Source organism: Pieris rapae, chromosome 2, assembly GCF_905147795.1.
Source record: "Pieris rapae chromosome 2, ilPieRapa1.1, whole genome shotgun sequence".
In the NCBI taxonomy this organism is placed as follows: domain Eukaryota; kingdom Metazoa; phylum Arthropoda; class Insecta; order Lepidoptera; family Pieridae; genus Pieris; species Pieris rapae.
The window spans coordinates 3,593,656-3,609,695 of NC_059510.1; the positions used below are offsets into that span (position 1 = coordinate 3,593,656).

General features: G+C 31.1%; 1 protein-coding gene across 2 annotated transcripts; it reads left to right on the forward strand.

The window, feature by feature from the left end:
• Positions 1-1,215: 1,215 nt before the first annotated feature.
• LOC110996459 (angiotensin-converting enzyme) lies at positions 1,216-11,808 on the forward strand. 2 transcript variants are annotated; one of them, XM_022264127.2, is made up of 13 exons: positions 1,216-1,288; positions 4,014-4,235; positions 4,630-4,885; positions 5,350-5,493; positions 5,964-6,155; positions 6,314-6,411; positions 7,175-7,347; positions 8,200-8,324; positions 8,596-8,723; positions 9,367-9,581; positions 10,421-10,561; positions 11,085-11,260; positions 11,686-11,808. In XM_022264127.2, exons 2-13 carry the CDS (start codon positions 4,014-4,016, stop codon positions 11,766-11,768), a joined length of 1,953 nt encoding a protein of 650 aa, XP_022119819.2. In that variant the 5' UTR covers positions 1,216-1,288; the 3' UTR covers positions 11,769-11,808. The 2 variants fall into 2 exon arrangements, with proteins under 2 accessions (XP_022119819.2, XP_045487762.1); XM_045631806.1 differs by lacking the exon at positions 1,216-1,288 and adding an exon at positions 3,648-3,671.
• Positions 11,809-16,040: the final 4,232 nt, after the last annotated feature.

The window sequence follows — 16,040 nt, forward strand, 5'->3', positions numbered from 1 at the left end:
GACAGGTATGACAGGACCGTAGCAGGTGGAGAGGGAGTCTATAAATAAATATAAAAATAAATGAATGCAACTCTTAAAAAGATTCACGTTTAATTCATTATTACTAGGTAGACATCACTACTACTATATAGCCCGCTCTACGCCCTTGTCTTTCGAACTGGTAGTAAATGTAAATTTATAATCAAAAAAACATGTTTTCTCTTGACGTTCATATGTGTACTTGGTTACTCATATGAATAAAGTTATTTTGAGTTTAAGTACAATATTTAGACAAATAAAAACAAAGGAACGAAACTTTTAGCGCAGTTAATTTTGATAGCCTTTTAATTCATAATAAATAATTGTTCGATTTTCTCTTTTGTGATAATTACAATATCCATATTCCATTTTTTTTCTATTCCCATTTATTCCTTCCACTTTCAACTACTAGTAATTAAAACAACTTATACAAAAGCTGCTAGCTTTTTATTGGTGCCATGAAAATGACATAAATCTTTAATTTTATCAATATTTGAATAATTTAATTTGTTCAAAGTGATTACAACTCGCTCGGTTATAGCTTCAATTAAAAATCTACTTTATACAAAAACAAAGCCTTCGATATCTCGTTATTGACACAGAACAAGAATACGTAAATACATTTGCAACTATGGTCAGGATACTTGTAATTAATTTAATAGACAGGTTTTATACCCGAGGTTGAAAATAAATATGACATTGTACTGAAATAAGGATAATTCGCATGAGAAGTGATGTAGTTAGGAATTAACCAGCCGAGTCGCCATTACTATCTTTGCTCTGAATTTTTTATACTTATATGTATACGAAGATTTTCAATTCGGTCCTCATTAAAATTAGACAATAAATTATAAATCTAATTATAAACACTTTAGACGTCACAATACTTTTAGGAAACCGTTCATCAACAAGTATTTTCAACGTGCGACTCTCATCCGTTTTGTATCCGTCTTCGTGAGGTTATTATATATGACGTTATTAAACTTGCCTTAGACCCAAAGAATTATACGGCGTGTGTCAGGCACAGACGACTGATCATCTACTTATCTATTAAATTATTCATATCTTAACGCGATTGGCATTTTTTTAGCAACATGGCACTACGTCTAAAACTATGACTTATTATTTTTATTCTTAATAATACTCTAAGCACAACACTATTCCGTGCAATAACACAGGATAAAGAGAACAAGACATTATCTTTCGATAACTGAGATCTGCCTATTGAATCTTGCTCAGATATACTTGAGATTCGGGCGTATCAGCATCGGTAAGTGTACAAATAGAATATAATAGATTAAAGACGTCAACTAAGGGCACGATAATATTTTGTTCTGGAATTTTTATTTTAATATGCATACATTTTATGATGGTTAATAAACTTCATGATAGACCTGTTTACTCTGAGTTATCTGACTATTATGTGGCAGCACCGTACCCTACCATAGTACCGTAAAAATACCTAAACCTATAGTTATTTTATAATCCTTTATGTAGATACTTTTCGACGACTTTTTTGACGTTTTTCTATTCATTGATTTAAATATTAGACTCAAATACTTAATATTTTTAGTCTCCTTAAAGACGAGAAGATATTTGTGAAGAAAAATAAAATATTTTTTTAAATATACAATATACGTTGCTATATTCACACGCTATTTTCAAAGGTGAAGTAGAAAATACATTATTATTATAAATAAAACAGTAATAAAGTTTAAAACTTGATTATGATTTAGTATCGTTAATTGTAAGTTAATTATAAAAATACAAAAATAAGTAATGATTCATAGATTCGTACTTCGTTTGTTTATTTTAAGAATGCATCTTTTGGTAATAATATTTACAAAAACTGTTAACGATTTCATGCAATACAACACAACTACATGGGCAAATAATTTGCCAGTTGCGGTTCAATAAGTTGCCAGCCCGGACCATAAACGGATGGATATATAATTTTATTTTGTACATAAATGTAACTAACTCCCTTATATCTAACTCTATCTATTACTAAGTTTTTTTTTAATCAGTTCAGTAGTGTTTTAATTTACTTCATACAAATCTACTCTTTCTAATATTATATTAGCATTGAATATGAAATTTATATAATATGTATGATTTATATTATTCCTTAAAAAATTAAGAAATAATTAAAAAAAATTGAATATGGTGTAGGTATAATAATATAGTTATCAATCAAATCTGAGCTTCGCATATTCTGCCACACATAATGGCGTGCAAATTTGTGTGACATATTCAAAAGGTTGAATCTTTAATTCTATATTACATTACATTTCTTAAAGGCCGAATTGTAGATTGAATTGTATTTAAAATATTTATAGGAAATTATGTATAAACTATTTAGCTCGTACCTCTGATTATATAAATGTAATTTGTAGCTTGATTTCTATAGACATAGTTTAATCTATCTAGCTCTCAATCCACAGTTTCATAGTAAGATAGTTTTACAAAAAAATCTTATTTGGCAACAGCCAACGGACAACGGACAAATCTTTAAATTAATTTTCAAGGCAAACATGCCTTGAAAATTAATTTAAAGATTTGTCCGTTCGCAATATCGTCATTCTCATTGGTTTCGGCTCCAAATTACTAACAAAAGGCTTCAAAACTCAAACAAGCATGACAAACAGGACAACACACTAATTCATTTGCATATATACAAATGCCCACAGAAAATCAGTTTATGTCTTGAAATGATTGTGGTTGTATTTCAAAAATGCCCTGTGGATATTGTTCGCAAACTGCAAGAAAAGTTCTACTTGTAAGTTGTCAAAACCATAATTTAAAATATTTGAACGTGGATTATTGGAAAAGATAAAATGTCAGAATGCAAACAATAATCTATATACCGATAAATATAATCTTGATGTATACGTAAGATGATTTCTGTCAGTAAAGATATACTTTAACCATTGTTAAATCTTTTAAGTCGATAAAGAGAATACTTACACGTCTATCAAATCTTTACTATATTTTTAATTATTTTGTATTTCCCTCCTATTACTTTTTTTTATTCTTTACTGAAAATTTTTATCAGCTCTCAATTCAGCCAAAAATAGCCTTTCGCTGCCCAATGCTTTATTTTTTTTAAATACTTTGTCTCTTGAAACATTACAATCTAGCTTGTTTTAAGACTAATAAGTGGTTTAAGTCTAACCTAACATACTCATAAAGATATTTAACTTCGTACTAAGTTTCTTTACTTATATATAGAAACTACTATTAGAGCCACGTAGACGGTTAGAAGGTAAAAAAAGCCAGTGTTCGTCAGATTTCGTGATAATTTGTTTTTCTAATTGCTGGCAAGGGATCTGTTCCATGTCGCTTTCCTCACAATTTTTTCGTTCACCGTAAGAGTAAATTAAATGCGCACAAAACAGTTCTATACAGCACAGTCGGGGAAAGTACGCCCTCAAGAATAAGAGTCGCATGCAATGTCAATTTAATATCATTAATAAAGTATATGCAGATAGATTTAGATGAGTAAGCTACCTTGACATAGATAAGAGTTTTTTACGGTTGGAGGATCACTTATAAGGTAAACAAAATATTGAATTCACTCAAATCTGTTTGAGCGTTTGGTAAATTCAAATAGTTTATGACAAATTCACAATTTTAAAACCATCATTGCATAGGTAAGTTTTATACGATATTTATAAAAAACTTCTATACGTGTGTTTGTAATTGAACTCCTCCTAAATGGAGCAATTCTGATGTAAATTTTTGTGTGTGTTAAGGTGGATTAGATTATGGTTTAAATTTATAATTAGATTTTTGTATTAGACATCGGCTGTCGAGTCCGATCGTACTACATATAATATCATTAATAATATATACGTATAATTGAATTCTGTAAAACGTATTTATCTCGTTCGTCGACCTTTTTTAAAAGATGCACTATAATACCATGTTTCTATGGTAACCATCTACTTCAGAATAAAAATATTTAGAGTTTAATATTTACTATTTTATGACAGATGATGTTCAAAATCATCGTGGAGCTAGCCCTCGTAGGCGCGATCGCCTCGGTGTTCGTCGTCGCAGCCCAAGGCCGTGCTCAAGAAAGGGCTGCTGAGGAAGCATCAGGGCGGGAATATATGAGATCCCTAGATGAAGTTATGGGAAAGGCAAAAAATCGCCTAACATTAGCTTCGTGGGCTTATGATTCCAATATAACGCAGTATAATGAGGATAAATTGGTAAGTGTAAAATGTAATAAATATTATTTTGGCCCCTAAGAGTCCTGATTATTTTTTTATTATTATTAAAATAATACTGTGTCATGCCATTGGGCCCAGAGTCTTTTTCTATCTCTTAAATTTTTACTAAAAGATGCAATTTTAATTAAAATAAACTAGTTTACGAATGACGTGAACGCCATTTTTTTTTGTTGAAATAATAATATACTTTCATACATATTTTTAAACATTCTTATTTACATAATCAAAATATGCCATAAAAAATTTGGTTTCCGGATTAATATCCGGAAACCAAATTTGTATCCGTTGTTTGAGCAATCAATACGTTAAGTACCTACCTACTCTAAACCCCCGACTAGTTTTTACATTTTGTCATATTTATCCTTTCTTTCAGTTACAAGTTTCGTTAGAAATCGCCGAAGAAGAAAAAGAATATTGGAAAGAAACTATGACATATGCGTGGCATGAGTTCTATGACGACGATTTGAAGCGTATGTTTAAAAAGTATTCTGTTTTGGGTACTTCAGCATTGCCAGAAGATCTGAACCAAAGGCTCATTCAAGCCATTAGTAACATGAAATCAACTTACGCAAAAGCAACTATCTGTGATTTTATTGACCAGTCCAAATGTGATTTGACTATTGAGCCAGGTATATTGTTGTTTATAAAAAAAGCTTAATTTTGTTAACATTTAAGATATTTAATTCGGTATTTTGCCTACAAAGTAAGGCATTGTCTTGGTTATAACTCGTAATTCGTATAGTTCAATTTCTCATTTCAAGCAACACAATTTTTAAAAAAATTCTAATTATACTTTTTAGACATTATATATATTTGATTATTAATTTAGTAAGCTCAAATTGAAATAATACTATATTAGTAGTAGATATATTATATATTGTTATAAGTAGGTTATATAAAAACAAATTACATTGATTATTATGAATACATGGCGCGGAAATTTTAAAATTTTGCGACAAAAACATTGTGCCACAAAAATATGTATTTGACGTTTAACATTGGGATACTAATTAGACATTAATAAGTTCTGAGCGAACGAACTAGCTAACAATTAATTCATACTTATGTTGAAATAAATATTTTTATATTTCAGGTGTAACTGATGTATTTAGTAGCAGCGAAAATGCTGAAGAGCTGAAGCATGCTTGGTTGGAGTGGCATAAAGCAGCCGGTGCTGCATCTAAATCAAACTTCACGGAATATGTCAACATGTACAATGAAGCAGCGAAATTAAATGGTATTTATATTTATATTTACAAGAACAACTTTGATAGATTAAGGGTCTGTTTCACAATGTCCGAATAAGTTCCAAATAAGCTATTTATTACTTATTGGCAGGATAAACAGTATTTTTGAGTTTCACGACTGTCAGATAGCGCTATTTGTCAAGAAATGCGAAGTATCTTATTCTTATTTATGTGTTGCATTGGTACTTTATCCATACATTGTGAAACAGGCCCTAAGTGTTGTTGCATATGTAGCTAGATTTATTGAGATAGATACATTGATGTTTATCATTCTACATTTTGTTTATTACCCGGAGATTCTAGGTTCATTTTTAAGATATAAAATAATTTGACCTTATTCAAATTATATCACTTCCAATATTTAATTAAACTGGTGCAATTATGCGTCTTTGTTGAAATCTTAATAATTATTAGATTTCGTGAAGGCATTCTATTTTATTGTGATAGTTTTACATTCCAGGTTTTGACAACGTCGCTCAGTGGTGGCTCAGCGAGTACGAAACTGATGACATCGAGGAGCAGTTGGCCAATCTATGGACGCAGGTCAAGCCGCTGTATCAGCAGATCCATGCATATGTTAGAAGGCATCTGCGACTCAAATATGGAGAAGATGTTGTGTCGGCTAAGGGGCCTATTCCAGCTCATCTTCTAGGTAAATATATAACCAATAATTAGGGCTCTAGTCGCGTTCCGTTTGATTGTAATTGATTGACTATATCTCTAGTCCAAGCACAGACAAGTGCAACAATTTATTTAGCACACCAAATCTATAACACAGATAATGTATAAAGTTTTTAAATATATTTCTAGGAAACATCTGGGCTCAAACATGGGGCGGTGTTGAAAAGTTCACAAAACCATTCCCAGACAAGCCAGACGTTGATGTAACTGACACATTGGTTAAGAAGGTATTTTTGAAGTATAGAAGAGAGATCTTTAATAATTAGATAGCTCGTATTATTTTAAATAAGGTTTATCTACGAAATAGGTGTGAAGAGCTTAAGAGGTAATGCACTATAATCCGTAGTTTTTCCTAAAAAATTAAACTTTATATAAACGCGTGTGATAAATTATCAGACTGATTTAATATAAGTTAGGACAGTTAGAGTATATAATCACAAGTAAAACTAAATAATTTTAAACATTGACATGTGATATGAGTAGAAAATTTAAAATACTTAGGGCCTGTTTCACAATGTATGGATAAAGTGCCAAATAGCTAAGCAACACATAAATTATTAGAAAGATAAAAGTTCCAAATAAGATACTACGCATTGTGTACGCAAGTATACTACGTGAAACGCAAAAATACTATTTATCCTACCAATAAGTAATAAATAGCCTATTTGGAACTTATCCGGACATTGTGAAACAGGCCCTTAGTATATATAATTTTTAAAGGCAAGCCTTTAAAAATGGCGCCAAGTGCCAAGCGTGGGCGAGTGTTTGGACCATAAGTTTGATAACTATGAACTATAAATACATAGTTTTACTTATTATTATGACATTTACATCCCTATTTTCTATATATTTTCCTACCTTCATTGTATGGATTTTTACAATTGTTTGATCTAAATTTACCACTTTCTGGCAAATAAATGATCCATTATTATTATTATTAAGTAGAAATGGAATAAAAAATGTCATTTATTACTAATTTGAACTTTTCAGAACTACACACCATTAAAATTCTTCGAAATGTCTGAAGACTTTTTCAAATCACTCAATTTAAGCGGAATGCCCGAGTTGTTTTGGGAGCGGTCAATCATTGAGAAACCAAAAGATGGGCGAGACCTTGTATGCCACGCCTCAGCTTGGGATTTCTTTGATGGAGAAGATTTCAGGCAAGTCCAACATGTATCTGTTCTGCAATCTGGTTTACTCAAGATGAGTTCTTTATTAATCATATGAGTGAGTATTAAATGAGTACTTAGACAAACTTCGTTGGTGCACAGCCGGGGATCGAACCCACTAGGCCAACCTGATCTAACATTAAGAGAAAACGATTACCTAAGTAGTTAAAATTGTAATGAGTTCACTTATAGATCTAATCGAAAGGTCTACCAAAGTTCTTTTATTTTTAAATACTATATTCTTTTATATAGTATAATAAGTTAATATCCTAAACTTTCATTATGAAATAAATAAGAAAGAACTATATTGCAGATTTAATTATTATTAGTTTTGCAAATTGCAATCATTAATAACTTTAAATTAATAATTTATTTTACATTAGCGGTCCGTCCCGGCTTCGCACGGTTGGATATTTATTTTTTTAACACTTTGTTACGAACGTACAGTAAATAAGAACACATAACTAAATAAAAATGTATATGAAATAATGTATTACTGACTCCCAATGTGCACGGGACTTGATGAAAGCAAATGATAACAGAATAAATGAGATCAACGAGTAATTTTTAAAATCATTTCACTGAGGTTTAGAATATATAAATCCTTATTTATTTCTTGCAATTAAAATAGCCTATTTTAATCTGTGATTATGTAGCATTCCATCGTAGAAAGAATTTTAAATACTTGGGCGAGTAATTTTTGAGCCAATTCTTTACAAACACATAAAAATATTTTCTTTTTATAATATTAGTATAGATTATAGATTACAACGTATTTGTAGCGGTTTTAGGGTTGAACTATTTTTTTACTATAAATGTTTGTTTTGTTAATGATAATTTTAGGATCAAGCAATGTACAAGCATCACAAACGACTTCTTTAAGACTACTCACCACGAAATGGGACACATACAGTATTACTTACAATATAAAGACCAACCAATCATTTATCGAGCGGGAGCTAACCCAGGTTTGTTATTATGTATTAGAATGACTACACTTTTAAAACTTGTGTCTTACATTGTTTATAAGCATCCTTTTGTAATAAATTAGGCCGTCATACATAATTTGTAAGTAAGCTTTAAAAACATTTCTTTTTTTATAAGTACCTATGACATATTAATTTCGCATAAACAAAATTGTTTGGTGCACAACCCTGTTTGAAACCCATGATCTATTGTTCCCGTCCCCTAGATAACTGGCCTACATTTTATAAAATATAATATAATCCTTGTTTTAAGGTTTTCATGAGGCAGTTGGTGACGTCATTTCCCTGTCAGTATCAACTCCAAAACATCTAAAATTAGTTGGTTTGCTCGAAGATGGGCCGGATGACAACGAATCAAACATCAATCAATTATATAAAATGGTAATTATTACAATTCTATTAAATGTCATTACTACAAATTAAATCAATTTACATTTGTAAAATAATCTTACTGTACGCCATCAAATTGCAGATGCTTAATACATAACTCATCAGTGTGAGGAAAAATAAAGAATGAATATGAGTAATTATTTTAAATTTAATTAAAAATAATATTAAATTAAATTGTATATATATTTGTAAATATTTTAAAAGAACTTGAAGTTTCTTTATGGTTTAATTCTGGTTAATATCTCCATACGAGCTTGGTACCTTAAAATATATTTCTTACTAAATTATATTATAGACAATAAAGATAATCTTCATAGAACAAGGTTATAGATCAAACCAGTACAAGGGATTCCAAAAATTATTTTGCATTTTTAGGTAATTAATAAATTTAGTTTTTTTTATTCTAAAAAAAAATCTAATTTATTCGATCTCGAAAATTAGAACAAAATTCTCTAGCTCGATCAACATTTCGTCTTTACGGATCTATAAATATTAGTTACTAATCTTTTTCATTATTTAATGCAGGAATGTTACAACAGACTCAGTTTCTTTTTAAAAAAACATCAAATATATTTATTTATTCAATTACAGACCATACATGGCTAAACCCATACTAAAAATAGACAAATTCCAGGGTTTAGATAAAATTGTGTTCCTGCCGTTCGCCTACCTCTTGGACTTGTACCGGTACGGAGTGTTTCGCGGCACAACTTCACCACAGGAATATAATTGTCACTTCTGGCAACTGAGGGAGTCCATCCAGGGTATAGAGCCTCCAGCACCGAGGAGTGAGAATGACTTCGATCCTGCCGCGAAGTACCACGTATCCGCTGATGTCGAATATATGCGGTAATATAATAATCTAGGAAATTAAATACATAGGGCCACTTATAAAGATTGATGTCTAATTATCTATATAAATATAAATGTATCACATAATATGTTGATAAGCGCGAAACTCGAAGCCGGCTGGATTTATTCGACAATTTTTATTTATTCATTGAACTCCGAGGAAGGTTTTTATGAAGAGATTCCACAGAAAAACCTAAAAATCTGTTCTTGTTCCGGAAAAGCAAGCAGTTTCTTTGGGGTAGCTTAGCAAAATGTTCCATTATTGTAGGCTTCGAAAAACTCATATTAAGGCGAAACAAAATGTACGCAGTTAACGACAAATAAAACGTAAAATTCAATTTTTGCTTTTGCAATCATGGTTTAAATGTGATATCTTATAAGGTAGTTTTTCTAATAATCAACTCACATATAATTAACTATATTTTAATAACTAGTCTTAAAATGTAATAACTAAAATAAATTATTAAAAGGAGTCCGTTTAGGCAAGGTTCCGAAGATACTAGCAGCGTTCCCCCTTTCAATAGCTAATAAATTATATTATTAATAGATTTTATGTTACCCAAGTATTAAACTTCTATGTCATAAAGATTTGATTGTATAATTTTTACGAGTTTGCTAACTGCCTCCGCTGTTGCTGATTGATAAATCAGGGTATCGGATTCGTTGCCCAGTAAAACAATATTAATTTTCATTACTAGACTCAGTAGGGTCAGGGTCAACAAATTACAATACAAATTATTGTATGCTTGAAAAATATCTCGACACAACTATTGATCTTACACATTGAAGGTGAATTTAACAGTGAAATATTTTTTATTTAATTCATTCATTTTCAGCTACTACATCTCGTATATAATACAGTTTCAATTCCATCGCTCTCTATGTCAGTTGGCTGGACAATACTCTCCAGGTGATTCCAGCAAGCTCCTCTCCAATTGTGACATATACAAAAGTACTGCGGCTGGTAACGCGTTGAAGTATGTCAAATTTTCTTAATGCTTGGAATTACTAATATTGATATATACAGAATTTAATTACTCATAGAAGTCTCAAATGATGTTGCTAAATATTATCATTGAATAGTCTTCAGAAAATAAGAACATGTTAAATGTGTAATTAAAATAGTTTATACATTAAATGAAGAGCAGTGTTGGCCTAGTGGCTTCGGCGTGCGACTCTCATACCTGAGGTCGTAGGTTCCGATCCCCGGGAGTGCACCAATGGAGTTACTTTCTATGTGCACATTTAGCATTTGCTCGAACGGTGAAGGAAAACATCGTGAGGAAACCGACTTGTCTTAGACCCAAAAAGTCGACGGCATGTGTCAGGCACTGGAGGCTGATCACCTACTTGCCTATTAGATTTAAAAATGATCATGAAACAGATTAAGAAATCTGAGGCCAAGGCCTAAAGAGGTTATAGCACCACTGATTTTTAATTTAAAAATTATTCACAATTATTCACTGTACATTCCTTTTGGTAAAGCATAATTGTTGATAGAAACATGCTGAAACTCGGATCTTCTCGACCATGGCCTGATGCAATGGAGGCTCTTACGGGCCAAAGAAACATGGACGCTAGCGGAGTCATGGAATACTTCCAGCCTCTTTATGACTGGCTGAAGGCGGAGAACGAAAGGACCGGGGAACACATTGGTTGGGAACCAAGTACTGTTCGTAAGTATTACCTCATAATAATTATACGACTGAATGAACTGTGGTTACCATTACATAGAACTAACCTACCACGGTAACAAATTTTGCCCCAATTGTGTTTTTTAATTGTGCTGTTTTCCTAAAGTCACCACAGCGACTAATTTGACTTCAAAAGGCGTCATTTTTACTAAATGTTCCTGTTGATTTTACTGAATAACTATTTCACTAATACTGCCGCATCTTCATTATTTAATTTGATCGATTTTATTGAGAGGTTATGATGTGCATTAGAAAATACAAAACTATACGTATTTCTATTTTTGTTTAGTTAAACACAAAATATTCCGAAATTTAATAGAAATAGAATAGAATATAAATATGTGTGTAGACTTCTATTTCTTATTAAAATCAAGTTATACGAAAATTAAGATTTTTTTAAATTTCAGAATATTGTGGTCCAGAACAAAGAAGCTACATGGATCAAAGAAGGCTTGCTAAAGTAAATTATTTAACGGACCCAATGTCATAGAATGTTCGCAAAGTGTAATACAATAAAGTTATGAGATTTATTTTATGTTTTTATTTAGTTTTCTTCCCAAGAAAATTCAAGTTCAATAATGTTAGGAATATAGCTTAGTAGTACAGAAACCAATTGGACATAGACATATATACATATACACTTCCCCCTCTAGTTACGTACTGCACAAACACCCCTTGTTATTTTCCTTTTATGTAAAAGAGATTTGTGCCATCATACCACCTTCTGCCTTTTTTTCTAAAACTTGCATTATATCCGTTCATTACATAATGCTCTTTTTTGAATCGTAACGATGATATAACAATCGTTCTAAATCAATTCTAAATTTCGATTTCAATGGCGGGAAGTCGCACAATAAAGCGTTACGGATGCAGCCGTGACCTAGCAAATAAAAAAATTGAAAACTGATTCTGTTGAACTAAGAGTCTAAAATTGCAAGCGTTAGTTACGAATAACGTATAGTGAATTATAACGTATTTCTTGGTCAATCTAGGAGGTGATTGCTTGACTCTTTATCATAATTTAAGATATATGTTACATGTATATTATATGTAAAATGTTTTCGTTTCATTGTACTCTTTGATTGTAAGAATTTTGTACTGGTGTGTAACCCACAAAAACCTTTTAAACCAAGGCAGTTAGTTCGTTTTCGGTGTTTTTCTACTCTTTGTTTATGTGTAATTGAACAAATTATATTATATTTATTATTATAAATAGAAAGGCAGGCAACACACTCGCTCTGGCATTTTGAGTGTCAATAGGCGGCACTTAACATCAGGTGAGCCTCCTGCCCGTTTGTCTTAAAAAAAAGCACTATTAACAATTTAATAAAAATAACTATTAAGGAAGAATGGCATGAACGGATTACAAGAATATGGCTGTTTTCAGTAACTTTAATAAAAATATTTTTAGTTCCATATTAAACAAAGAAATATCATTAGCAGTAAACATGAAGTATACCGCCATACTTTTTGTCGTAAGCCTAACCGCAATTCTTAAGGAAGTAGATATAATAAATCTCTACAAAATTGTTTTTCGGCAGTTGATTGATTACCAACGCTAAATAATATAAATCTAAGAAAAAATATTGTGTTCGTAAGTGGATTGTTACTGTCGCAGCCAACTAGCTTAGTTAGCTTTTTAATTAACAGCCTAGTCTTTTAACTAAACGGCGCCGTTTAACCAGCGACCTGAAAGAAATTCAGCCGCAGCGTTTTTTACAACTGGCTGGCTAACGCTTAGGCCATTCGTACGATAGAGACATTATTTAGCAGAAATTGAAATGTTGTTTTTTTAATTTTTAAAATAAGTACTTGATGAAACATAAAAAAGTACTTATTTTAAAAATTAAATTGCCTGAGTCAAATTCAGATTATGATTGTCATTCATTCTTCCAGTGTGCTTGTTGTTTTTCATGAAACTTTGGAAAACACGATCAAAGTTGTGGTTTGCCGACTCCATTAAAAATAAATTTTAATTAACAGTCAACAGGCGAAGCAAGTAATAAAACGTCATCGATACAAGTCATTTGCCTAGCTGTTTAAACGATTGGCTGAACTTCTTTCATGCCACTAGTTTAACGGCTAGGCTATTAATTGAACGGCTAATTTAACTGGTCGGCTGCGACATAACCATCATTATTTAAATTAAAACTAGTCATTAATCCTCATACATAAAGTTGACAAAATTTTCAATAACATAATAAAGTCCTCCAATCCCCTTTTATAGGTCTTATTGATCATTTTAATCGATTACAACACAACTGAAATATATGTGTTTTTTTTTGTATATTCCACCATTATATCTGTATGAAGTTTTTCGTATTTGAGAGCCCTCAAGGCGTCTTCTAATGGCCGCCTATCTCAGTCTAACAGCCAACCTTTCTATTTATTCAATTTATCTTAGAGTATTTAGTCTCATAATAAAAGTGTACAGTGATATCAAAAATAAAAAATGTAGTTAATACTGTGCTGCGTGTCAATAAAATCACCTCTATTCATTATGCGCACGAGTAACCACGACTTGTAACTGCAATGGTTATCTCAAGGTAAGAAATAAACAAATCACAGTGACGAATGATGATGTTTTGTGTTCTTTTTTATTCTACGTGCTTTAAGATTTTCTAAGAAATATTATTCAAACGTTAAAGGTTTAATTAATTAAATTGGTAACATTTTTAAAGTGTATGCGCAAACAAAAGAAATTTTTAATGTCATTTTCAGTCATTTTATTGTCAATCACACCATTATTCAACATTAATTTCACATTTATGACAATTTTTAATTTAATTCTTCGATACTTAGATTTATCTTCGTAACCTTAGTTATTGTTTTTATATTTAATTGATTTTATTAATTACCCTCAATTTATTATCATCTTAGGGTATTGTACGGGCTGTGCATTCATTTCTACAACTGTTTGACTTGAATTGTATGTTGTTTAATCTTCATTTAAGTTAAGGATATATCGATGTATTTATTGTTAAAAGAAATTGTTGTTGTTACCAAATACTTGCAATAGGACAATAAATACTCGTACTTACAAATAAAAGATCAAAGAAAGTTGGAAATAACCATATATTATTATTTACGTTCTGAATCCAATTTCTAACAAACAATACTGAGCACAACTCGAATAGTAAAAAAGGTTATTATCGTATTTTGTATGCGTCGTATAACTACGCATTTAATGATATACTTGAATGTAGAATTATCATACTACATGGCTGTTCTCACGGTAACTAGGACAAAAGGAAAATTGCCTACCGACGATGTCAAGATGTTACGCACCTTATGGGTTTTTTTACGTTTTGTTTGACTTTGAAAATAACGTTAAAGATTAACCAATAACATGAACTTACTTTCATAATACACTAAAAGCATTTCAAAGAATTTAATAATATGAAAAGAATCAATATAAAATAGTATTGTATATGCTGTGGGGTAATTAATAAATTTGTATGTTGTCAAAGTACTAATATCATACAAAAATCAATGGAGTTACAATCTACCGGTTTCTTCACGATGTGTTACTTCTACAAGCGAGAGTCAAATACGCACATAGACAGTCCATCGGTGCACATCCGGCGGTCGAACCTACGACCTCAGGGAAGAGAGTCGCACGCTGAGGCTACTATGCCAACACTTTTCATATACTAATATCATAAACCGAACATTAATTGACCCAGTTAAGTTACATCTACCTAAGTGCACAGATAGATAGATATGTTTAATATAATAAGGCTTTATCTCGAAAAGGCTTTGAAAAAAATCTTTATAAGTTAGCATGGAAAAAAAACTCGCTCTTCTTGCATTTGATAATGGTAACCATGGCAACTATCAGGATTTCTTTAGTACACGTTGCAATAAGGTCAACGAAGTTTTGTAAGCAGTGTAAAGACACTCCAATATAATCTCTTGAGATAAGAGAACTTTCATTTTCTTATCTTCCTTGAGCTAAAAGTTATACTTATATCTTATGCCTTATATTATAAGTGCCTAGCACGTAAAATAATAAGTAATTTAATACGTACAAAAATATAAAAAATCTTTTCGACAGCGTGACTTCAATTATACTTGCGCTTTCGGTAATTGCATTTGTGTTATTTCATTTGATTCATATAAATGAATTTTTTAACAAACACAATTTTTTTAATAACTAAAAGAACCATGTCGATCAAAAAGAGTGGCGGAGAGTTTATTGCCAGTTCTTCTCTTCCGTTCTACGCCCTTGATTTGAGAACTGGCAGTAAATGTTAGAAGCATTTAATGTATATTTCTTATTTGACGTTTGTAAGTGTACATTATGTTACCTACATGAATAAATTGATTGATTGATTGATTAAATCAGTCTAAACTAAAATTTATATAGTCTCTTTCTATCATCGTGTTTCCTTAACGATGAAAAAAGACAGATGAGTAATAAAATTATGAAAAATAAGGCTTCCTTAGTCATAAAGATGAGTTATGTAATGTATTAAGGTAAATTCTAAAAGTATGTTACTAATTGTAAAACGATGTAGGGATATACATCTTACAAAATTCTCGTAAACTCATTACACTTTCATTTATTTTTAAAGTGTGCTCTTTGGAAAGCACTATTAGTGTTAGGTGGGTCACTGATGTAATGTTCATTAGCTAATCGTCAGTTTAAGGGATTTTAAAGTTTTCCGTAAGTATAAAATAAATATATCTACACTATTAACGGCCAACCCCAATAATTGATCCACAATCTCAGATTCAAAACTATCTGAGATCAGACTTC

Excerpts from the sequence above, each read along its gene's own strand:
- LOC110996459 (XM_022264127.2), top strand. The coding sequence starts at position 4,014 with ATGATGTTCAAAATCATCGTGGAGCTAGCCCTCGTAGGCGCGATCGCC. Across the intron at positions 6,412-7,174 it reads CTGACACATTGGTTAAGAAG|AACTACACACCATTAAAATT; the intron begins GTATTTTTGAAG and ends TGAACTTTTCAG. Across the intron at positions 9,582-10,420 it reads GCTGATGTCGAATATATGCG|CTACTACATCTCGTATATAA; the intron begins GTAATATAATAA and ends ATTCATTTTCAG.